At 37.9% G+C, this 25,562-nt stretch overlaps 1 protein-coding gene across 1 annotated transcript; it reads right to left on the bottom strand.

Annotated features, from left to right (window-relative positions):
* Positions 1 to 7,131: 7,131 nt before the first annotated feature.
* On the bottom strand, positions 7,132 to 22,233 carry LOC101165884 (rhamnose-binding lectin-like). Its single transcript, XM_078949990.1, has 17 exons — positions 22,149 to 22,233; positions 22,005 to 22,040; positions 21,859 to 21,921; positions 21,557 to 21,692; positions 20,212 to 20,321; positions 20,085 to 20,129; positions 19,870 to 20,002; positions 18,998 to 19,101; positions 17,996 to 18,012; positions 9,885 to 9,948; positions 9,717 to 9,749; positions 9,582 to 9,644; positions 8,492 to 8,627; positions 8,235 to 8,344; positions 8,105 to 8,149; positions 7,896 to 8,025; positions 7,132 to 7,243 (listed from the first exon to the last, which is right to left on the bottom strand). The coding sequence occupies exons 1-17, from the start codon at positions 22,177 to 22,179 to the stop codon at positions 7,132 to 7,134; spliced, it is 1,368 nt and encodes a 455-aa protein (XP_078806116.1). The 5' UTR covers positions 22,180 to 22,233.
* Between the last annotated feature and the right edge of the window lie 3,329 nt (positions 22,234 to 25,562).

Here is a 25,562-nt window from a genome sequence, read left to right as displayed (position 1 = left end):
TACATGTAGCGGTACTCAATGACTCATCTGTTCTTTGAAAAAAGTTTGTCACGTCCATTTTTTTTATTTTTAAAACCTGGTGGATAATTTCTGATTAACTATTGCCGCTCTGCAGAAATTATGTCCAGTAAAAGGACACAAGTTTTTGGATTTTGCCTAAAAATGACAATCATAATTAAATGAGGTTTTTACAATAGATCAAAAGATGATCCGGATGGGACTTGAACAAAATCAATCAATTTTAATACCACTTTGGAAGGCGTGAAAGATAAATGAGTTGAAATCATTAATTTTCTAATATTGTTAAGAATCTTTATGTTGTTAAAATATATGGTTGAGTTGATAAAGTCAGGCAACATAAACATGGATCAAAATGAGAGTTTTCTATTGAATCACTGTTGGTCCCATGTTAAATAATGTTAACTGTCAGTCACATACACAACAAATTTGGTCTTTTTCTGTTGCTGTAGACTTGTTGCTTCCAATTAAGGTAATAATGGTGGATCCCTTTTCCTCTACATGCAAAAATGTGGAGATGGCGGCATTAGCATGAATACAAAGCCATTACTCAGTCCATGCAGAGATGTTGATCAGTGTTCTTACCACAGTGCAGCTTGGCCTTATCATTTTCACATGTAATATCTACTTCTGTCAAATGAACAGAAACAGATCTGTCATTAGATTTCCCTGAAGTTGTTTTGCTGCTTCACTGCTTTGCAAACATGTCACTTACCTGCTGCTAAACAAGTGAAGTCGGTCTGGAGGTATTTGAAGGTCCCCCTGCAGGGATCTGGGTTGCGAACATCACTCATTCGAACCTCACACTTCTGCTTCATCTCACATCTAAAGAGAGAAAACATGCTCAAGATCTTTTAAGAACTGACGATGTTGCTTTTTCTTCTCCTATTTTGACATTCTCCTAAACTCAGATACAGACTATTTCAGATAATTGGATTTTTTTTCACTGACTTAAATAAAGAAACTATAAAAAAAAACTCAATTGTTTGTGAAAGTTGTACCTGTCTTTGATAAAACCAAGAGTACCACTTTGGGAGCAGGATGTGTCGGCAAGCTGCCCTGAAGGCCTGTTTTGGCTGCAGGTGTTTCTGTCTGCACGCCCATACAGGGCTGAATCCGCGCTGATCACTTCATTTCCTGTTTCAGAGATAAGTTATGATCAGGAGAAAGCTGTCAGAACACATTTAAAAGGTTTTAGTTTGATAAGAGAAATGAATGTTAATTCTGTTACAATAAGAAAAACATTTACTATTTTTAACAGTAAAAGCAGTAAAATTATGGAAGTCTATATTAAAATTATAGTTCATATTTCATAAAACTATGCTTACTTTTGCACTTCAACTTGTGGATTCTGTCGTTTTCACAGGTGACAACAGTTTCAGTAGAAACACCTGAAAGGGGACAAATATGTCACTAAAGCAAAGGTCTGTTAGTTGTACATAAAGTTTAGTTCAATCTCACCTGATGCCATGAACAAGCAGACGGCTGCCAGCACTAAGACTTACAAAAAACAGTTTTCCTGTTATTTTTTTTTATCTAAAATGAGACGCACAATATTACATTCAGACAATCTTCCTCAGGAATGAATCCGTTCACAGGTTGAAGTCATAAATCGTTCATCCACTTACACATTGTGGTGCTGAGTCTGTAGGGCAGCATGGTTCCTGAAGATCCAGACCGATGATGCTGAAGTCAGAGAAGCTGTAGTATCTATACTGCTGGGTCAAGATAAAAAACCCAAACATCGTTGATAAAGTGAACTTAAACGTAAAACAAAGAGATGTATTTTGTTAAAACTGATAGCATAGTTTTAGCAGACTTGAATTTTTCTGCACATGTTCAATGACTTATCTGTGCTTTGAGAAAAGTTTGTCACATCCATTTTTTCAATGAGTGTTAAAGCTTCAGCAAAAACTGTGACACCTAGAAATCTGCAATTTTGCAATAAAAAATTACTTTTGAAATACGAAGATATTACATGATATTACGTAGATATTACATGTGAAAATGTTAAGGCCAAGCTGCGCTGTGGTAAGAACAGTGATCAACATCTCTGCATGGACTGAGTAATGGCTTTGTATTCATGCTAATCTCCACATTTTTGCAGGTAGAGGAAAAGGGATCCGTGTCTTGAGTGCTTTATATGGACGTCGTAAGAGGACTGTCTGCCCTCACCCCTACCCCCAGACGCAAAATGTGGATTGCTCAAACCCAACTGGAGTAGTTGCTGAAAAGTAAGGGATGAATCCTGAAGAAGTCAAGATCCAATGTGTTGAACAACATACCCACAGAGAGCATGTTAAACTCATAAGACAGGAAGAGTACATGAGGATAGAAGCAATGCAGAGAAAAAGACCTCTGTAGAAGAAGGTAAAAAGAAAGATCTCTCTCACTTCTCTCCCTTTGGATTTATCAGATGTAACGGAAAACGCCGCTACAACATCAGAGCAAACAACTCCGTGTTTGGGGACCCCTGCGAGGGCACACACAAGTATCTGGAGGTGGCATTTATTTGCATCTGTAAGTGACTTCTGTTCATTGAGGAAAATATCAGTACAATTATCTATCATGTCATTTTTAAACCTCTTGTTTTTGATGCCACAGTGGCGAGTTCTTCATTCATTGCATTCCTGCCTCTTTTGCTTTTCAGAAACTAATTCTACTTAGGGAGTGTTGGCCTCCCGTCCGGCCTTCGCAGATTCGGGTGATTCAGGACGTCCAAAAATGAAATGTGCAGTTGGGAAACGAAAAGACACACAAGAGTTTGCATGAATTTTCAAACCTTTTGCAAAAGGGGAGAGGTGGAAAAACACGACCTGTTAGGCTCTGTGGCTGTCCGCTCTCTCTGGCCTCAAGGCAAAAAGGCTTTTTTTATTATTCAGTAAGGGAAGATGTAAACATACTAGATACGTCATTAAAATGGTGTGTTTTTGTCTAGTCTACCTACTGGTGACCTCGGCACATATTATCTGTTACTGAGGGCAGGAACCAAGCATATTTCTGCAGTACAATATACATGCATGTATAGAATCCATTAAATGCATAATAACAAAAACATAGACAATACAATAGAACCCCTGTAATGCATAATGAAAAGGTCATAGAAAATCATATGGAACCCCTGTTCACCTCAACAGGAGCAAACGTAACGGTGACGTGGAGGTAAAAACAAAACAGTCTTTTACAATTAAAAGCTTGCATTCACAGAATAAAAACATGTTTTTTTCTCTTTTGCAGATCCCATTGCTACTCCAGAGATTTCATGAAGTGAAATAATATTAACAAAAATTTGTTCCTGATATTGAAGGATCCTAATGAATATATACACAGATCTAGTAATTTTCATTTCTTTAATGAGTTTTTGCAGCTTTGCCAGGTTTTATCTAATTCAAATGACAAACATTTTTGTTATAAACTTCAGAAATTGAGTATATTTTTTTTTAATAACAATTTTCAAAAGGTAACAGCACAGCTTACCACTAGTACTACCTTAATTGGAAGTTGCAAGAAACAGAAAAGTGCCAAGACAGAACTCAGGGCTAGACTCAGATGCAGAGTTTAGAGATTTTATTCTCAGGTAAAGAATTTTGCTGTGGCAAGGGATAAGACCAAACACACTGGCACGGGACAAAAAGAGACCCAGGCTATTTAAGCCACGAGGGAGGGAATCACTGGTAAATACAAGCAGGTAGAATCAGACAGTCACACCTGTGAGGAAACACACCAGGGCAGGAAGTAGCAAGGCCTGAAACAAAAGGACAGTTGGTTTTTCAAAAATAAAACCGGAAGTGCAACATGAGACAACAAAGGTGACAGACATTGACCGAACAACTCAGGATAAAATATAAGACTGACGAGACATGACAAAAAGGATAAAACTTGTTGTGTATGTGACTGACAGTTAACATTATCTAACATGGGAAAAAAAGTGATTCAATAGAAAACTCTCCTTTTTATCAATGTTTATGTTGCCTGACATTATCAACTCAGTTAAAATATATGGTTGCACAGCATATACTTAACATAAATTTAAGTACATTCTAGAATATAATTATAGACACAAGATAGCAGGAGAGCCTGTAATTAAATAAATGATGGGACGGAGTGACTGGACTTGATCCACGCCACAAATTCTGTCCACAACTCAGAGGTGAATTTCTGATAACTTGCTGCCACTCTGCAGAAATATGCCCTGGGAAACAATGCAGGTTTATGGATTTTACCTAAAAATGGCACAATCAAAACAAATAGACTACCGGAAATGTTTTTACAAACATGATCCGAGTAGAACTTTTTTGAACTCTCTTAAGTCTAAGTTTCAGCCCACAAATGTTCTTATTTTTACAACATTAAAATAGATGATATAGTGGGGATTTGCAATATGCACTTTGTATTCAGTTATCATGACTCTGACTTTAACTTCAGCTCTTGTGGTTTCACTTAGCACAAGGGGTGCTAAATAAATGTGATCATCCTCTCCCTCCCTTTCACACATGGGGCAGAAAGAATTAAACATAACAGGATGAAACAACTAGGCAAAACAGAGTTAAACAGCTAGACGACTAAACACATTCAGACATTTTATCCTCTTATGTTTAATTCTTTCTGCACCATGAGTGACAAGATGATGAGCTTATTTAGCACCCCTAGTGCCGCTTAGTGTAGCAAGTACTGAAGTTAAAGTCAGAGTCATGATAACTGTTCATGCTACATATTGCAAATACACAAAGTGTCGTTCATTTGAATGTTACAAAAATGAGAATATCTGCAGGCTCAAACTTTGACATATGAGAGCTGATGAAGTACAACAAATGAAGATGGAAAAACATTCAATTGAATTGGAGTAGTATGACATTTACTTATATAAATGTGAGTAAATTTGAGTTGTATAAACAATTATTGAGTTGGATAGACATAAGACATTATGATGAATAAACGTAACTCAATTACTTGTTACCAATTGAAGTAATTCATGTAACCCTTGGGCTATCCAAGGCACTTTAACATTGGGAGTTGGGTCATTTAGACCCCACAAGACAGTGCGCCGACCATTTTTTCTTCAATGATTTGTGAACTTCACTGGTGTCCATGGATTACATGAAATCCTCTTCACCTTTATCCATATATAAAAAAAAACGCCCCTCTCACCCTCCACGGGTGGTTTCTCCTCCAAGCTCGGGTCCTCTATCAGAGGCCTGGCAGCTTGAGAGTCCTGCGCAGTATCTTAGCTGTTCCTAGCACTGTGCTTTTCTGGACTGAGAGGTCTGAGGTCTTTCCAGGTATCTGTTGTAGCCACTCCTCCAGCTTGGGGGTTACTGCCCCGAGTGCTCCAATTACCACAGGCACCACTGTCACCTTCACTTTCCAGGCTTTCTCCAGTTCTTCTCTGAGTCCCTGGTTTTTCTCCAGTTCCTCATGTTCCTTCTTCCTGATGTTCCCATCGCTTGGCACTGCCACATCCACCACAACGGCTTTCCTCTGTTCTTTATCCACCACTACAATGTCTGGTTGGTTCGCCATTACCATCCTATCAGTCTGGATCTGGAAGTCCCACAGGATCTTTGCCCTCTCATTCTCTACCACCTTCGGAGGTGTTTCCCATTTTGACCTTGGGGTTTCCAGTCCATATTCTGCACACATGTTCCTATATATTATTCCAGCCACTTGATTGTGGCGCTCCATGTATGGTTTCCCTGCCAGCATCTTACACCCTGCAGTTATGTGCTGGATTGTTTCAGGCGCTTCTTTGCACACCCTACACCTTGGGTCTTGTCTGGTGTGGTAGATCTGAGCCTCTGTTGCTCAGGGCTTGTTCCTGGGCTGCCAGGATGAGCGCTTCAGTACTGTCCTGTAGGCCAGCCCTTTCTAGCCATTGGTAGGACTTCTTGATATATATGTATATATATACATACATACAGACACACCTACTTATTAAAAGAGTTTTCTTTATTTCATGACTATGAAAATTGTAGATTCACACTGAAGGCAAACACATGTGGAATTCTATACATAACAAAAAAGTGTGAAACAACTGAAAATATGTCATATTCTAGGTTTTTCAAAGTAGGCACCTTTTGATTTGATTACCCATCAAGAGAATGCCAAGATCGTGCAAAGCAGTGATCAAAGCAAAAGGTGGCTACTATGAAGAACCTAGAATATGACATATTTTCAGTTGTTTCACACTTTTTTGTTATATGTCTATGAAGACTCTCATTCATCCAGGTTGGTTCCATTGTAGTAGGTTTAGGGGATGTCATCTGGACTTGGTTTTAAAGTTAGAAGACGTTTCACCTCTAATCTTATCTTATCTAAGAGGCTTTGTCAATTCTGAATTGACAAATATGACAGTATGAAGTCATTGAAAATGCCTTTTGAAATATGTTCTTTACAGAAAATGAGCCAATGGCCATGAATTTCAGATTAATCATTTGTCTTTTGATTGAAAACTGAAAATGGGTTCATAGACCTGGACGCCATACAAGGGTTAAGGCAATCATGGTAAGTTGTGCTTTTACTTCTGGAAAAAAAATATTAACATGAAAAATATCCTCAATTTCCATGGTTTGGAACAAAACAATGGTTCTCATCTAAATGAGATAAATGTCTTAAATTTCTTTTTTCAGCTTTGTAGAAATATTCTTTAATGAATAATTAGAAAGGAAACTTGAGAAATCTGCAAAGACTCGTTAGAAGAATAAAAAGTACAAGATCAGATATGCGTGTCAGATTTATTAGGGATCATTTAGTGCCTGGAACAATTATTTGTAGATTTTATTTGACTTTAAATTATACTTAATAAACTATTTTGATTTAAAAGATAATGATTGTCTTCATTTTTTTCCTGGAGCAACAACAAGATCTGCAAAAGAGAAAACAATGTGTGGTTACTCTGTGGAAGCATTTTATGAAAAGACTTTTGCATGTTCGGTTTTTTGTTTGTTTTTGTTTTTTTTACCCCTTTTTTAATGTCGTGTTTGCTTTTAATTAAATTGGAGTTTCTGAAAAGAAAAAAATGAGAGAAGTTCATTGATTTAAGAGTCTGTAGATTGGTCAATGTGGTTTAAAAAACAAAAGGAAATTAAAAACAGGGAAACTGCTAAATGAAAGAAGTTACTTACAAATGCAAACGTAAGTGACCTCCAGATACTTGCGTGTTCCCTTACAAGGGTCCCCAAACATAGAGTTAGCTGCTTTAATGTTGCAGTGTTTTTTTCCGTTACATCTGTGAAATCAAAAGTGAAAAGGGTGAGACTGATCTTCTTTTTCTTCTTTACCTTCTTGTTTGTTTGTGCATGGAGTTTATCTTCATGTACCCTCCAAAAAACAGCAACTCTTTGGAAACATAAACCTACTGTCTTATGAGTTTGACAACTTCTGGGTTATTTGTTAAATTATAATCTGAAGACAATTATTAATACTTAACCTGTGATGTAATGATTTTTGGAATAGTGGAATGTCTTTAATTAGGCTTGACCGACTGAAATATGAGATTCATATAAATAAAATAAAATAGTAAAGAAAAGCATGATAGAGGTTGGAATATATAAAATAGCTTCCTCCCACTTGAATCTAAGTAGTTTACTTTTATCTAAAAACTTCACATTCATTGGATTTATTGTGTAATGTTTTATATGTAAAAGTACCTGTATGTGTATTTATGATCAAGAAGAATTATAACGGCATTGTTCACATGTTCATGTGGACTTTAATGTTCCAATCAAGATTAATTAATTAATTATAAAATGTTCATACTATCTGGACACTTAGCTTTTTATGTAGTATGTAAAAAATTATTTTGATGCCAACTCTAAATGGTTATCATAGTTTACTGCAATCTTGTGTGCTGCACAAATGCACCAGTATTTATCACTTACTCTTCAGCAACTACATCAGTGGGGTTTTCACAGTTCACATTTTGAGACATGGCCAAGGGGCAGTCATTGCAGACATTCCTCTCGCGGCGTCCATAGAAAGCACTTAAGACACTGATAACTTGCCAATTGCCTGATAAAGGTGAGGAGATTCTGGCATGAATACAAAGCCATTACTCAGTCAATGCAGAGATGTTGATCAGTGTTCTTACCACAGTGCAGCTTGGCCTTATCATTTTCACAAGTAATATCTACCTCTGTCAAATGAACAGAAACAGATCTGTCATTAGATTTCCCTGAAGTTGATGTGCTGCTTCACTGCTTTGCAATCATGTCACTTACCTGCTGCTAAACAGGTGAAGTCGGTCTGGAGGTATTTGAAGGTCCCCCAGCAGGGATCTGGGTTGCGAACATCACTCATTCGAACCTCACACTTCTGCTTCAACTCACATCTATGGAAAGAAAAGGAGGTTACTTCTTTCTTCTGTTGCTCTTTCTTTCCTCGTTTAGTTTGTCCCGAATAAAGACTGTGCACAATTTTTACTTTTTCGCATGTTACTGACCCAAAAAAAAAAAAAGATTTTTGGTAGAGGTTGTACCTTTCCTTGATAAAATTAAGAATGCCGCTTTGAGAGCAGCCTGTGTTGAAGAGCTGCCAAAAAGGACGGCCTTGACTGCAGGTGTTTCTGTCTGCACGCCCATACAGGGCTGAATCCACGCTGATCACTTCATTTTCTGTTTCAGAGATAAGTGACAACCAGGAGAAAAATGTCAGAACACATTTACAGCAAGTTTTGGTTTGAGAAGTAAAATGTAAGTTCATTCTGAATTACAGCAAATTACAGCAAATCTAAGGGAAACAAAATTATTGCGTTAATCGCAATTAATTATTTACAGACACGTTACAGATATCTTTTTTAATCTCTCACTGCCACCTTGCTTGCTTACTGTGACCCCGCTCTGCTCTACAAAGCATCATTTCAGAGGGAAAGTTCCCCTTTTCCCGCCCGTTTCTGTCCAGACAATGAAGCAAAAGTTTGTTTCAAAGAAACAAAGTCTAAAAAGTTCAATTCTCCCGGTGTCACATCCTTGTGTCTCATTTCCTCCTTATCTTCCCTATTTGTCTTCTGCTGCATCTCAGTCTTTAAAATAATTAAATTCACCAAACAGATGAAAAGATGCTATAAAATCACACGAGTCTCTTCTGTCTTGCTGTTGTGATAAACCGTGAAAATAAAGTAGGCCCTATGTCAATAGGCTATATGTATTATGATGAACAAGACGTTCATGATCAATATTTTTGGTTTGCTCAGAAAAGTGCCCCAAGTAATTTTTTTAGAACTATTTGTAATTAGAACACATTGGACCTGATGCGTATTTCATTATTTTATTTTTTTTTTAGATTGAACATGTGTTCAAACATGTGAACTACGGTATAAGTTCTGTTATGATAATAAACTTCATAAAGACACTTTTTAGTTGTATTTTGAACTTTTACTGTACCACAATGTTACAAATTTAAATGAAAATACCTCAAAATAAGGGTTTTCTCATCAATTATTGGGTAAAAATCAATTAATTAGATTAATTAATTAAAGGTCATGATTAACTAAAAATTGCAAAAAACTAAACAAAAATCGCACGACTGCTTTTATGAAAACTGTTAAACTTTTCTAAGTGCATACTTACCGTTACATTCTATTGTTTGGATATTTTCATTTTCACAGGTGACCTTAGTTTTTGCAGAAACACCTGAAAAGTGACACATATATCAGGTAAGCAAAGGTGTGTTGGTTGTAGAGTTTAGTTCAAGCGTCATCTCACCTGATGCCATGAACAAGCAGACGGCTGCCAGCACTGAAAGTTACAAAAAGAACAGTTATCTGTCAGTTTGTTTTAGCTAAAAAGGAGACAAACAATATTACATTCAGACAAAATCCGCGGGTGTGAATCTGTTGACATTTCCAAGTCATAAATAATTCATCCACTTACATATTGTGGTGCTAAAGTTCAGCATGGTTTCTGTAGATCCAGACATGTTGAAGCCAGAGAAGCTCTAGTATTTATACTGCTGGGTCGACATAAAAAAACCCAAATCTTTTTGATGATGTGAACTTTCACAGATACAGAGAGAAACATCTTGTTAAAACTGATAGCTTTAGCAGAATTGCCTACACGTGGTCGTTTTTCTGCATATGCTCTGTGACTAATTTGCTTTTTGAGAAATGTTTGTCATGTCCATTTTATTTAATGAATGTTTACAGTTTTTCTCAGTTTTTTGGGTGCATTTCTCACAAGTGTCCCTGTAAAAAACTTGTTACCTGTCCAGGGTGGACCCTATCTTCATCCAATATTGGCCAGGTTAGCCTCAGGCAGCCCTAAAAAGGATGTATCAGAAAAGGGAGGAATCTTGGTGTTCAACCATTATACTGATATTTTTTAAATAGCACTACAATTGTTATAATTATAATTTTTAATTCTTTTACAATCTTCGTCAGGTCTTGTCAAATAAATATGTGAGTTGTTTTAGATGATATTTGCAACTTCATTTGATTGAAAACTCTAGCTTAACACTATTTAGGTTTTTAAATGAGTTGAGAAAAATTATTTAAGTTATATATATAGCAAAACCAAAATAAGTTTAATTGACTTACAATTCTATATCAGAATAAAACACCAGTACTTTGGTTGAACAAAATATTTTAATTTAATACAACAGTAGGTTATGTTAACACATCAAGTTTGTTATCTTGACTTAAAATCTTTAAGCAGCCCTTTAACTCAGGTTTTTATGTTGAAATGTTATGTTTTGTTTTACAATGAAGGGCAAACTGTACATTAAAATAAATTACACCCCATTGCAGAGGAAAAACAGGAAAAGAAAAATTAAATCAAAGCAAAACTGACATGTAAACCAGCCTACTAAACAATAGTCTACTAAACAAAACTCTTACATTTAAACTTAAAGGTCAACAACCAACTTAAAACAAACTAGTTTAACATGCAAATGGCTTTTTAGAACAGTAAAAAAACAAAAAGGGGAACATCCATATAACCAACAGAGAGTAAACAATTCTTTCTCATTACCCTTGTGCTATCTTAGATGACCCCACCCTTACATTAACTACTTATTCCTACCATGACAAAGGTGGATAAAGGTGGAAAGATTTCATGTAATCCATGGACACCAGTGAAGATCACAAATCATTGAAGAAAAAAGGTTCAGTGCACTGTCTAGTGGGTCTAGATGACCCAATGTCCATGGTTAAAGTGCCTAGGATAGCACAAGGGTTAACAAAGCTGTTAAGTTTAGAGCTGCAAAAATAAAATTATTAACCGTGTGCATGTTTCCTTCGCTCAGGATACGTAATACGTAATAATACTAATTTCTTACTCACTGCCCCAGTGAGTAAGAAACAGCCTAGAAGAACCTTAACTGACCGTTCTGTGTCTGAGTTTAAACACACAGTTCAGCCAGTACTTATTAATATTCTGAGAAAATACTCTGAGACCAGCTCCCATAGCATCAGTCCTAGTATAAATGACCAGTTTGTTAATGATGCCTTACAAGCCCTCAGGAGAACACTTGATGTTGTTGCCCCCCTGAAACCTAAGTTCGTTAGACAAAACCGAGTAGCACCGTGGTTTAACGCTGAAACACGTTCTCTTAAACAAGAAAACCGTAAGTTGGAAAGGGAATGGCGCCGCTCCGGTTCAGAGCAGTCTCTGGATATCTGGAAACATAGCCTATTAAATTATAAAAAAAAGCTCTGCGTAGAGCTAGAAGCCATTACTATTCAATCTTAATATCAGAGAATGGAAATAATCCAAGATTTCTTTTTAGCACTATTGCCAAATGAACTCGCAGTCAGAGCTCAGTAGAACCACATGTTCCTGTTTCTCTCAGCTCTGATGATTTTCTTACATTTTTCGATAGTAAAATCTCAAATATTAGACATAAGTTAAATTAAGTTATTCCTACTATCAGCCCAGAGCAGGCTGAAGCGGTAGAAGTGGAGGCATACATAGAAACCTCTGTAACATTAGACTGCTTCACTGCTGTGGATCAAGTGGAAATAACATCAATTATTACGTCCTCCAAATCCTAAACGTGTCTGTTAGACCCAATTCCCACTAGACTTTTTAAAGAAACTTTTCCCCTAATTAATGATTCATATTAACAATGATAAATACCTCTCTGGAAACGGGTTACGTGCCACAGTCTTTTAAATATGCAGTTGTTAAACCTCTTCTGAAAAAGCCCAGTTTGGATCCTAGCATCTTGGCCAACTATAGACCAATGTCAAACCTCCCCTTTATTTCTAAAATCCTAGAACAAGTTGTAGTTAAGCAGCTTTACTGCCACCTACAGGACAACAGCCACTTTGAAGACTTTCAGTCGGGGTTCAGACCTCATCACAGTACGGAAACTGCACTAGTTAGAGTCTCTAATGACTTGTTATTGGCCTCAGAAAAGGGACTACTTTCTATTCTGGTCCTGTCAGACCTCAGTGCAGCCGTTGACACTATCGACCACAGTATTTTACTCCACAGATTAGAGCAGGACATAGGGATCAGAGGATCTGCTCTGCAGTGGTTTAAATCCTATCTGTCCGATAGGTATCAGTTCGTTAATGTAAATGGACATTCCTCTCAGTGCACTCAAGTTAACTATGGAGTCCCACAGGGCTCAGTCTTAGGACCCATCCTGTTTACGCTTTATATGCTACCCCTAGGAAACATAATCAGGAAACACAGCATTAATTTTCATTGTTATGCCGACGATACGCAGTTGTATTTATCCATGAAGCCTGACCAGAATGACCAGATAGAGAAACTGAACGCCTGCATCAGTGACATCAAGACCTGGATGACAATTAATTACCTCCTCTTGAACCCAGAAAAAACTGAGGTCATTATACTAGGTCCTAAAAACCTCAGAGATGCTCTGTCTGCTCAGATAGTCTCCCTGGATGGCATAAGTATAGCCCCTAATTCCACAGTTAGAAACCTTGGGGTTTTATTTGACCAGGACTTATCATTTAAGGCTCACATATCTCAGGCGTGTAGAACTGCCTTTTTTCACCTGCGGAATATTGCTAAGATCAGAAATATACTTTCTAAGAGTGATGCTGAAAAACTCATCCATGCGTTTGTTACATCTAGACTGGATTACTGTAACTCTTTGTTAGCAGCGTGTCCCAAGAGTTCCTTAAGAAGTCTCCAGCTTGTTCAGAAGCTAGCAGCTAGATTGTTAGCAGGAACTAGCAGAATAGATCACATCACTCCTGTGTTAGTTTCACTTCACTGGCTCCAAGTTGATTCTAGAATCAAGTTCAAGTTCCTCCTGTTAACCTATAAGGCCTTACATGGCATGACCCCGTCCTATATTAAGGACCTCATAGTCCCTTACCATCCGATAAGAACACTTCGCTCGCCAAATGCAGGACTGCTTGTGGTACCTAGAATTAGTAAAAGTTCAGTTGGAGGTAGAGCGTTTAACCACCAAGCCCCTGTTTTATGGAATAAGCTCCCAGCTCATGTAAGAGAGGCCGATTCAGTTTGTACATTCAAAGTTAGACTGAAAACATTCCTCTGTGAGGTTCAGGGGCCAGGGTGGGTTAGTTTGTTTCGCTTTCTAGATTGGTTGTGGGGTTTCCAGGTTCTTTGGGCCTTTATTTTGGTTACTTCCGGTTTCTCCCGTTTGTGTTGCCTCCACCTTTACTTCTGTTTATGAATTGCACCTGTTCGCACACCTGTTGTTCATCATTGCTGTGTATTTAAGTTCCTCCACCCAGTGTCTGTCACGGGATCGTTTTGCATTCTTTGTACTTCGAGATTAAAGGAAAGATAGAGAAACCTTGATTCAACGTACCTCTGTGTTCCTGCTTTTGCATCCACGCGTCGAGCCTGACATCCTCTTTGGATAGGCTTATTGTCAGACTACTTAGTATTCAGAGATTATTTAACTTAATGTTAATGTGTTTAAATTAAACTTAATATCAATAACTTTTTCTTTTAAAAGGCTGCAAGAAGTTGAAGCTGGGGTAACTATGGCACACTGGGGTTCTGTCCTCTTTTCTCATCTACTTCTACCATTCCTCTCCTCTATTTTTGATCATCATTTATCATTTAGTTCTCCATGCCTCTGTTTGGTGCAGTGCGATTCATGTATTGTCACTCTTTCCCTCTCCCCTCCTGGGGAGTGGGAGTGCTTCCAGACTCCAGTTGGCTCATCCGTGCTCCTGTTCCTGACCGTTTACCTCGCCTTTGCTCCCGCTCCTACACCTGGCTGTGGTTCCTGCCTCTGGCTCATCTCTGCACTGTACCTGACCGAGTACCTCATCTCTGCTCCTGCTCCTACACCTGGCTGTGGTTCCTGTCTCAGGCTCGACTCGCGCCCCTGACTGTCCCCCCAACCATGGCTGGATGAAGCTCGTCTGCTGGACTTTTATATATGTAGTTGTAGATTTAGATAAGTTAATTCTTCTCTAAGAGTTCTAGTAAATCGCCTGTCCGTCTTGGCGGAGGATCCCTCCTTCATGTGCGCACCCCTGAGGTTTCTTCGTTTTTTTTCCGGAATCCGGTTTTTTAGGAGTTTTTCCTTACCGCGAAGGGGGGTCTAAGGGCAGGGATGCCAGTATAGCTTAGTCAGTTTGTTAGTTCATTTTAGTATTTTCCTATTGAAAGCTTTGTATTCATGATCCTTTTGAGTTCATGTTTTTCTTCGAGCCAATCGAGACGACTGTTGTTGTGATTCTGGGCTATACAAATAAAATTGAATTGAATTGAATACCAAAACCAAACAATGGGGAAGAAAGAAAACATCCCTGGCCTGCAACACAAATCTTACAAAAGTAATTGCTTAATGAGAGAGTTAAAGGACCCCCACAAAAATCACACTTTTCTGACTAAGTTGGCCTGAAGTGTGCTTTGTCGCTTTGTATCTGTTTGTAGCTTTGGCACCATTGGAGATCTGCTACATGTTTTTCAATAGGTGACTTGTGTAGGGACCTTTCAGAGTACAGCCCAGGCCAAAACATCAGTCTATTTTCAGCGACTGAAAATGTTGAACTGTCAGACACGTTGCATTAAGTGTCGTCTTTGCCATTGTCTCAAATTTCGACTCTTGTATCACGAAGAATGACTTCCTGTATCTCTCGGTGGAACTCAGTGTGCTGACAGAACTCCTCTAATCATCTTGACACTCTTCTGCGCAGCAGATTAAGATATCTGGAAGAACACGCACTGAACATCTTTTGCTTTTCACAAAGTCGGGTAAGGAGTGAAGATTTGCAAACAAGGCCTTTTAAATGAAGGTGATAAAAAACATCAAGCTAAACAGAAATAGACACACCTTCTGTGAGTCAGGACAAATAAATTCAAAAATTCAGGCTAATGCTGAAGGAAGATTTCACATCATCTGGAGAAGCTTTGCTAAAAATGTGACCCCTGAACACCAGACAGAACAAAAAAATTGTTTAGGGTTAATGACCTTAATTGTTTGAAGATTATTTATTGATTTGCTGTGTTAAAAATCCTTTTACCTCACATTTGTAAAGAGTGTAAAGGTGGGATTAGCAAAACTGTGGCCCACAAAAATGTTGGCAAATCCTTTGTTCCATACATTGATGCAAAATTCTTCATTTTTTTCAAAATGTAATTATTTAAAAGGACAGGCAGAGCAGATAAAGCAGAAAATATTGTAATTAATGGGACATAAGATTTTTTAACACAGTCAGAAGGTTCATTTTCTGGGAAAAAACCTTTATAAGTTACTATGCTGTTATTTTTAGTTTCAACAACAAATGATATTTTTACAATATTTTTTGGTTTCCAAGAAGTAAGGGAAAGTGTGAAGGTTTGTGGTCCAGGAGGCTTTAATCGGCATGTGACAGAAATTGCTCTTCTGAACTGCTTGAGGACAGGCATTTTTAGGTCATGGGATCTTATCTTAACTAAAAATAAAGGCTTCTATCTCTTTCATCTGTTTCATGTACCATGGACATCAGATAAAACACTTACCACCATGCACCTCACCAGAGAATGTTCAGAACTGTTTCCATTTTACTGATATTTGCCAACTTCAGATTTAGAAAAAAAACAACAAATGAATGCTAACGGGATAAATCTGAACCAAATGAGTGAACATCAGTTTTCACTATCATTGTAATAAGTACTGACAGGAGGACACAGTGCTTTTTGTTCAAAATTATTCTGAAAGCAACAGGACTCTATAGGATTCACTTGTGTCATGCTAGTAAAAGTCTCAGTTGTATAAATCACTTCCCACAGGATTTGCAGAAAAACTGACACAATAGTTTCAATTAAAATTTTTATTTGAAATTAAAAGACACATAAATCAAATTTTCTTTTCCTTTTGGTTGCAACAGCAAAGAGAAACAGCTTCAGGTCTGATTTGCAAATTTAGTTTGGCAAAGATTTTACGTCAGAGGCTTTCCTGAGACTGGCCCAATGAGACACTTTAGCCCTCTCGTGGCTGCATTACATGTATAAATCAAATTAGAGCATTTAACCCTTGTGCTATCCTAGGCACTTTAACATTGGATGGTGGGTCATCTAGACCCACTAGACAGTGCGCTGAACCTTTTTTCTTCAATGATTTGTGATCTCCACTGGTGTCCATGGATTACATGAAATCTTTCTACCTTTATCCATCTTTGTCATGGTAGGGAGAACACGTCAATGCAGGGGGGGGGGGGGGGGGTCATCTAAGATAGCACAAGGGTTACAAGCTTTCAAAATACTCATTCCCAGGGAATTGTGTGTAAACACACAAGAGCAGTTAAATCATGTCAGATATTTGACAGAAGAGAATGTGCTATAAATGATAGAGTCGGTTTAACTATTTAAAAAATCCACTCCAATAAGGATGTTGTTTTTGGTGTTTTTAGCATGTTTAATAGTATTTTTCTCATGATGGAGGACCTTTATATAGAAAATTAAGATTAAAACTGCCCTTTAGTATTTCTTCATTTAAATTGTGGTGAATCTTGAGCAGATGAAAAAAGCTTATAGTTGTTGTGTACATACTTCAAACAAACTCCCTGCTCCGCTCCATTCTGATGCATCCACTTGCAGACAAATAGATTAATGTCGAACCTTCCCACACGTGGTATACAGTGTCTTCTTTGCCATGGTCTCAATTTCCAGTCTAATTGCACTAAGTAAAAAGGACCTCATGTATCTCTCGGTGGAACTCAGCAGTGGAAGCGGTTGCTGAAAGAACTCCTAATCATCTTGACAAAACACACTCCTCAGCAGACTAAAATGTATCTGGAACAATCCACTGAACACGTACTGTCACTCAACAACAACAACACAGGTTTTTGATTTAGCCTAAAAACGATGTTATCATAATTAAAATACCACTAGGAATGTTTTTAGAATGGATCAAAAGATGATCAGACTGGAACTTTTGAAAAAGTCGGTCATTTTTAGGAAAAAGAAGGATTAGGACTAGACCAGGAACTAATGACCGTCTCTTTATTGTAAACAGTTGCTGCAGACACATTCTCAGCATACTTACAGATGTCGGCAGCTTTTATGAAAACTGTATGTCTGCCTCATAGATGGAAAATAGAGTGTTTAACGTTGGATAGTTTTAGATAAACTAATCTTAAGGAAAATGTTATTTTTCAAATCGATTTAAATGCAAAGAATATTCTTTTGTTGTTGCATCATGTTTACAATGATTTTGGCCTGATCATTACATGCAGCTGGGTCTGTGTATGTCTCACTCACAATGTAATGCCGTGCCAGTCGCTCAGATCAGGACCTTAATTCCTGACTTTGCCATTGGCTTAACAATGAAACTGGCCACTCCTGACGCACGAATCATGTTCGGTGTAAACGCAGCTTAAAACCCTTGTGCTATCTTAGATGATCCCACCCTTACATTGACATGTTCTCCCTACCATGACAAAGGTGGATAAAGGTGGAAAGATTTCATGTAATCCATGGACACCAGTGAGGTTCACAAATCATTAAAGAAAAAAGGTTCAAAGGTTCAGCGCACTGTCTGGTGGGTCTAGATGACCCAACTCCCAATGTTAAAGTGCCTAGGATAGCACAAGGGTTACGAAAACGATCAGGTGTGCTGTTAGTGTGACAGAGGAGATCACAGTGGAGGTGAGACTGAGCTAAGGATCAGCTTTGATACTAGCAAAAAAGATTGTAGTAAATATATTTATAAACATGACAAGCTTAATGAAAATTATTTCTGTTTTTCAAGCAGCCTAAAAGGTGGAGACCAAAGTAGCTTGGTTACTTGTTACCCTTACAGTTACTTGGCTGCACGGTGGCGCAGTGGTTAGCACTCTTGCCTCACAGCAAGAAGGCCCCCGGTTCAAGTCCCGGCTGGGGGACATGAAAAACACAACATCAATGGGGGACCTTTCTGTGTGGAGTTTGCATGTTCTCCCCGTGCATGCGTGGGTTTTCTCCGGGATCTCTGGCTTCCTCCCATCGTCCAAAAAAAAAAACCTGCTTCATAGGTTAATTGGTGACTCTAAATTGTCCCTAGGTGTGAGTGTGAGAGTGAATGGATGTGTGATTGAGGATATTCCACCCTGCGACAGACTGGCGACCAGTCCAGGGTATCCCTTGCCTACGCCCAAGTGGCTCCGGCAACCCCGTGACCCCGAAAGGGAATAAACAGTTAAGAAGATGAATGAATGAATGAATGAAATATTTTGTGACAAAGACAGTTCTGAATTATTTCAACAATTTCCTTTTTTTAAAGCTTTATTTTAATTCAAATGCATTTTGTTTGAAGGAAATACAATTGGTTTCTGCACATGTTTTTTCTGGAGCATCAACAGAATCTGCAAAAGAGAATAAAAGTTGTTATCATTCTATGAATGGAAGCTTTTAATTTGAAAATATTTTTCTTTTTTACCTCCACATCGCAGTCATGTGTGCACTCAGTGGAATTAAGGTTTCTAAGGAGCAAACGTTACACAGATTTAATGATAAAAGAATGAGAGAAATTGTTGATGACGCTTTAAAAACAGCAAAGAATTAAAAGTTATAAACGTTCTGATATTTCAAATTTGACTTAATAGAAACATGGAAAAACTTACATATACAAACATAGGCAACCTCCAGATACTTGTATGTGCCATAGCAGGGGTCCCCAAACACTGAGTTGCTTGCCTCAATGGAACAGAAGTGTCTCCCGTTACATCTGTTAAATTAAATGTTATTGCTTAATACTTAGTTGTTGTTTTTAACTTTCAGTTATTCAGGAAACGTTCCAATGAGATTATCGCTTTTCTAGGGAGTCCTGTTCCAGACAGCATGACAGATCAATACAAAGAATTAGAAAAACAACTGTACAATTTCATGAACATTTAAAAAACATTTTCCAGTTACAGATCTCATTTCTGAGCCTTTCAACAAACGTTAAACTCGTCTATTTGGATCAGAATTTTTAACGTCTGATCTTTTGGTATATTTTCCCAGGTGTGTGGAGGCAAGATACTGAAGGGTTACCAGGTTCTGTGTGAACACTTGGTCCAGTCAATGAAAGCAATTGACAAACTAAATAGTACTGTCCAGTCACTCTTGGTTTGATGTGTTCACACATGTATGGGGGCAAAATACTTTTGTGAATAACATAAACTAACGAGTAAATCTACAGGTTTCCAGTGCTGGCCATCCCATGTGTGTAACGTTCTTATTAACCTTATTAATAATCCATCCATCCATCCATCCATCCATCCATCCGTTTTTTTTCCTCGCAACCTGGTTGCGAGGGCTGCTCTCTAAGCAAGTCCCTCCAGACTCCCCTCTCTCCCATCCTCCAGCTCCTCTGGAAGGACTCTGAGCAATCCCAGGCCAGCTGAGAGATGCATTTCTCTTTAGCTTCTTTTATTATTGGTTTATATTAGAATTGGTCCTTGTGCACGATACAAATACATTTAACCTTTGACGTCTTCCACACATCTCTCACCTTTGAGGAACTTCCTGGGCGGGGTTTATGCAGTTCACGTTTTCAACCTGGGATTGGGGGCGCCCGTCAGAGCAGGTTCTCCTATCACGGCGTCCATAGTAGGCACCATAGACAAATATAACTCGTCCTCTACCTGACAAGAGCCAAGATGGTGGCATTAGCTTGAATAAAAAGTCACAACTAGGATTTTTCTGGTGTTGATCGTGTATGCTTACCACAGCGCAATTGAGCAGTGGAGCCCTCGCATGTGACCTCTTGAACTGTCAAAACAGTATAAATGTCAGATCAAAAATTTTCATTGGATCTCTAGTAAAGTTGACTTCTTTAAAACACGCAACTTACTTGCAGGTAAACAGATGAAGTTGGTCTGTAGATATTTGTAGGTCCCCACGCAGGGATCAGAGGTGCGGACATCTCTCATGTCGATACGGCATCTTTGCCTCAGCTCACAGCTGTGGAGATAACAATAAACACCATTATATTATGCAAACATTATATAGAACATTTAACAGTACAAAAAATTGACTCAAATCAGTAGAAAAGCTAAAGTCTGTATTTTTAGATCGACATACACAATATATAAATATGATGCAATGAAGCCAGCAGCTAAATTTTTCTGGACTGAAACCTATCTCAAAGTATTGTAATGATTAACAAGTTTAACATCTAGCACAAAAATGAAGTGTCATATTTTGGAAGACGCCATCTTAAGATGATAAATCATCTCCATTTTGAATTGATTTACTGTTTTTCTGTGCGTGTGTTTGCTGCAACCAAACTTTGCTTCTTTTGTAGAAGTCTCATACATGATTCAAACAGCAGAGGAAGAGTAATGGTCTGGGCTCATGTCGAGTCCTTGGATCCTTGGATGAAGCTACATGCCAAAGTTTACAAAAACAAATATTTGTGCCAGATGTTTTGAGGTTTGTTAAAACCTTCCACAAACCAAAAGTATGGGAGTAAGATACTGATGGAACAGACTGCTTCACGGCGAGTTAGCAGCTCTAAAGGTGGATCTACACTATATGAGCAAATACAATAAATGAATTAAAATCAAATGTTTTTTTTCAACAGTTTTTGGCTCAATAAATGTTTATTTTGGAAAGTAAAATATATAAATGTTGGTTTCAGCTTTCACATAGGAAATGTGTATGAGTTAAAAGCCGTCATCCGTTAGAGGTTGTTGCCCCAATTATTGGGAAACCAGGTCTTAATGTTTTTATCTTATTATTGCTTTGTAATTGTTTGAATTGCGGTGCAGAGAAATCTGGAGCAGCCGAAAAAAATTGTATTTTGTTTCTGCAGCAACAAAAGCACCACATTTTGTTCTAACTCACACTGATGAAGATGAAGATTTACCTTCATCAAGTAGAGTCATCGTATTGTATGGACGATATCAGTATTTCTTGTTTTGATATAAATCTTCTGCTCCATCTTAGGTAGAAAATTCACGAAATGTTTCAAAATTTTAGTGAATTAAGACCTTAAAAACTGCAGAAAGGATTTTTTTTTGCAGTAAATTTGAACTGATCAAAAAATGTCAACCAACACATTTGTGCTATTAGAGAAAGTTCTCAGTTCCAAAAGTTAAAGAAAGTTACAAAAGTAAGGCTTGATCCATTCATTGTTAGGGTTATTTACAAGCTTGATTAAAGAAAAAACTGCATTTTTATATAAGAAATTGTACCTTCTTCTGACCAAATCCAGAATGCCGTTTTGGGAGCACATGGTGTTGCTGAGCTGATTAGCAGGTCTGCCTTCACTGCAGGTGACCGAGTCTGCACGCCCATACAGCGCTGACTGCACGCTGATCACTTCATTATCTGTTCCACAGAAATGTCAGAACAAGAAGAAATCCGCTGTGAATCTACGCTTAGCGAATGTTAGTAGCCAAAGACACACAGTACTGTTTTTTATGTCTCAGTTAAATCCGCTTTTTGAGACGCTTTACAAAAAATGTGGAGTTCATAACAGAAAATTTTGTCTCACTTCTGCATCCCAATTGGTGGACACTGCCATTTTCACAGGTGACCGCAGTTTCTGTGAAAACACCTGAAAAGACACAAATATATCAGGTAAGCAAAGGTGAGTTAGTTGTTCATAGAGTTTATAGCTAAAGCTTTTCTAATACCCACCTGATGCCATGAACAAGCAGCAGACTGCTGAAAACACTAAAAAATACAAAACAGTTTCTTTTAGCCACAATATTACATTCCAGCAAACCACCACCGGTATGCATCTGTTCACATGTTCAAGTCAAAAATCCTTCATCCACTTACACACTGGGGTGTTGAGTCTGGGGTGCAGCATGGTTTCTGAAGATCCAGACCGATGATGCTGAAGCCAGAGAAGCTCTAGTATTTATACTGCTGGGTCAAGATTTAAAAAAAAAAAAACATCTTTGATAAATGGAACTTTCGAGGAAACAAAAGAAAATATCTAGTTGAAACTGATAGCCTAGTTTAACAGATTAGAAAAGTAAAGGTCATTTTCTGCTTGTGTTCAAATTTTACATTTGCTTTTTTTAGCTTTCTTTTGTTGTTTTTTTCAACATTTACTTTTGACCACTTTGTCCACTCCATTTTAGAGCTTTTTATTTGAGTCAGTTTACTGACTTCCCGTCCTTTAAAACTTTCCAGTCAATGTGAAATGGGGTAAAATAGGGCTACAAGAAATTCTTGGTCATGTGTTTCAGCACCGTTTGAGCAAGGACCCCACAAAATCGCAAACAGAACCATCAGGCTACTTGCTCATTGTGCAGGATTTGGGGGGTAAAAAATGAAAATTCTGTTTGACACACCTGTGTCTCACCAACTTCCCTCCTACTTGTCCCTATCATATTTTTTAACCCTTGCACTATCCTATGACCCCACCCTTACATTGAAATGTTCTCCCTACCATGACAAAGGTGGATAAAGGTGGAAAGATTTTATGTAATCCATGGACAACAGTGAAGATCACAAATCATTGAAGAAAAAAGGTTCAGCGCACTGTCTAGTGGGTCCAGATGACCCAACTCCAATGGTAAAGTGCCTAGGAAAGCACAAGGGTTACATGTTTGCTTTACAATCTGTCGTTGGATGGATGCAGTAGATAAAAATTCCCATGAAGATTTTGGCTCAACAGGTTCACTGGGTGTGTGATTGTGGCCCAGCGACAGACTGGCCACTTGTCCAGGACGTCCCCTGCCTTCACGCGCAAGTGACCGGGATAGGCTCCGGCAGCCCCGTGACCCCGAAAGAGACAAAACGAATTGGAAGATGAATGAAGGAATGAAGGATCACTGATCATTCTACAACTTTGACTGCGCACAACATAATGCAGCATAATACAGAATGTACAAATCAGACTTGACATTGAGGTGGGGAAACAACATTTTGGGGACCTGAGTTAAAACAAAATGTAAAAGGAATTTAATACATGACCAGATAATTAATTCTTAATAGATGGACATAAATCATTAAGAGTAATGGAAAAATATTAATAAAAAGATCAAATCAAACAAGTAAAAACAGTATGAATACATAAAATAAAGTAAATATCAAATCAATATGATCCTAAATTTCAACTAAAAGTCAGATAAAAACGTAGGTCTTTCTTTAAAACATGAAAAGTCCCTGTGGGCTGAGGCACTCTGGCAGGCGAGGCTGAAGTGCACAGGGAGCCAGTGCAGCACCACATAGAAATAACAACCAGACATACTTTGTTAGATTATTTCCCAAGAAGCACAATAAAAATAAAATAAAATAAAAAACACAAGTATGCATGTTTTCTGAGTTATATTCATCTATATTGGCACTAGGGAATGGCTATTCCTGCAGGCTTAGATGTCTTGTAAATAGTCAAAACCGCTCTAAAAAATATAAAATTTTAAGCAGCTTTTTCTGGTCAGAAGAAAAGAATTCAGGAATTAATCTGTTTGTCTTTAACCTTCTTTATTTCCTATCTCCCTCCTCTGCTTTGTATATCTGGGACATAAGATTGTAGAGATGACCCATACCAGACAACAGATTAGGTTCAGAACTGTCTCTTCTTCCTGAAATGCACTGGGTTCAGGTTTCAAAAAGTTAAATCTGACAGAATTACAATGTAAGTGACTCCAAAGGAAGAGATGTCATTTTTACTGTGATAACAGTTAACACGAGTCGTTTCTGGACAAAACAATCTCATATCGATGCCTTTCTATCAAAGTTACGTATCGTTTGACCCGGATTTCTTTTGCCCAGCAATAAGTCATTATTCATTTACTGATAAATCTCTGCCCATAAAGCTTACACAGTTTTCTGAATTCAAATGTGTTTTTTTTAAACTAAAGACAACTTAGTATTTCAAAGTTGATCAAAGTTCTATCAGTGATCCTTCCTTGTGGATGCAAATGGAGATGTCATCTAATTTCCTCTATCAAAAAGACATATTGTGAAGGAAATAGTTTTATTATTATCATTGTTTAAATGTATTTGTTTAAATGTGTGTTTAAATGTTAACTCAGATTGACCTTTTTACCTTTTTAGACAGCTTTGTGTGTGTGTTCATCGGCTTCTCATCCCCGGCAAGGATGAGGGGGATTTACGACACACTGTCCTGAGTTGACAAGGAATACTGTTTGAAGTTAAAATCCACCAAAAGGGGTCATTATACGACACCCCCTAATGAACTTTTCTCTTTGTCTTGAAATTGTATCCTCCTACTTGTGTTCTTAATAAAAGGCGTACTGGGAGAGGCAGACCTTTGAGAAGGGAAGCGTGGTGGTTGTCTTCTGTGACACTGGCTTCTTCTCCCCTGTGCATGAGAAACTTGATTCTTGTTGTGGTCTGTTGTTTCTGATTGTGTTTTTCTTTACCGTCTAGATGCATTTATCTGACACATATAAATATTTGTTCTCAGTAAAAAAGACAAATGTGCAGCTTGCTTGCAGACCTGCAAATATGTCATGACCCTCTCAGCTAAAAGCTGCTTTTTTATGCCAAATCCAAGGATGTATAACTTTGCAGAGATTTGGAATCCTGTTTTCCCCTCAGGGTGGCAGTAGAGAACAGGCCATGAGAAGCAAAGGGTTTAGGATTGTTTTACATGTAAATAATAGATAAAGTGGTTTACTCCGGGCATTCCGGCTTCCTCTCACAGTCCATAAACCTGCTTCATAGGTTACTCTAAATTGTCCCTATAGGTGTGTGTGTGTGAGTAATTATTTGTCCTGTGACAGACTGGCGATCTGTCCGGAGTCGGGACAGCCTGATTAGTGGGTCAAGTCCAGCTCTGGCTATCTAAATCCTACATTTCCAGAAAGGACAGTTTCTGACAACAACAGACGCAGTAATGGACAGGATGTACTGGTTATGTGTTTTCAGCTTTCAATTTCTTTATTTCTCCTCATTTCAACAACAAAAACAAAACATTTTGCACAAATTGTTTTACAAAGAGAAATGAACGGGAACAGATTGAAGAAAACTTGTTTTTCTTCCCCCTTTATATTATTTGAATATGACAAGTAAATTTAAAGGAAATAGGAAAATATATACTGTAGATACCGGTATATATACAGTACAGACCAAAGGTTTGGACACACCTCTTGAAGCTCATCAAGAGAATGCCAAAAGTGTACAAAGCAGTGATCAAATCAAAAGGTGGCTACTTTGAAGAATCTTTGAAGAAACATAGCCTTTAGGTTTGTTTGTTGTTTACATCAGGGTATT

Source organism: Oryzias latipes, chromosome 7 (genome assembly GCF_053564925.1).
Source record: "Oryzias latipes strain Hd-rR chromosome 7, Olatipes_Hd-rR_3.1".
Lineage (NCBI taxonomy): Eukaryota > Metazoa > Chordata > Actinopteri > Beloniformes > Adrianichthyidae > Oryzias > Oryzias latipes.
The sequence above is the reverse complement of the archived record's forward strand: the minus strand, read 5'-3'. Positions and strand labels throughout refer to the sequence as shown.

Coding starts and splice junctions, on each gene's coding strand:
- LOC101165884 (XM_078949990.1), bottom strand. CDS start 22,179: ATGCTGCACCCCAGACTCAACACCCCAGTGT. Junction 21,922..22,004: donor CTGCTTGTTCATGGCATCAG/GTGGGTATTAGA, acceptor GTGTCTTTTCAG/GTGTTTTCACAGAAACTGCG. Junction 20,003..20,084: donor CACTGCTCAATTGCGCTGTG/GTAAGCATACAC, acceptor GGCTCTTGTCAG/GTAGAGGACGAGTTATATTT.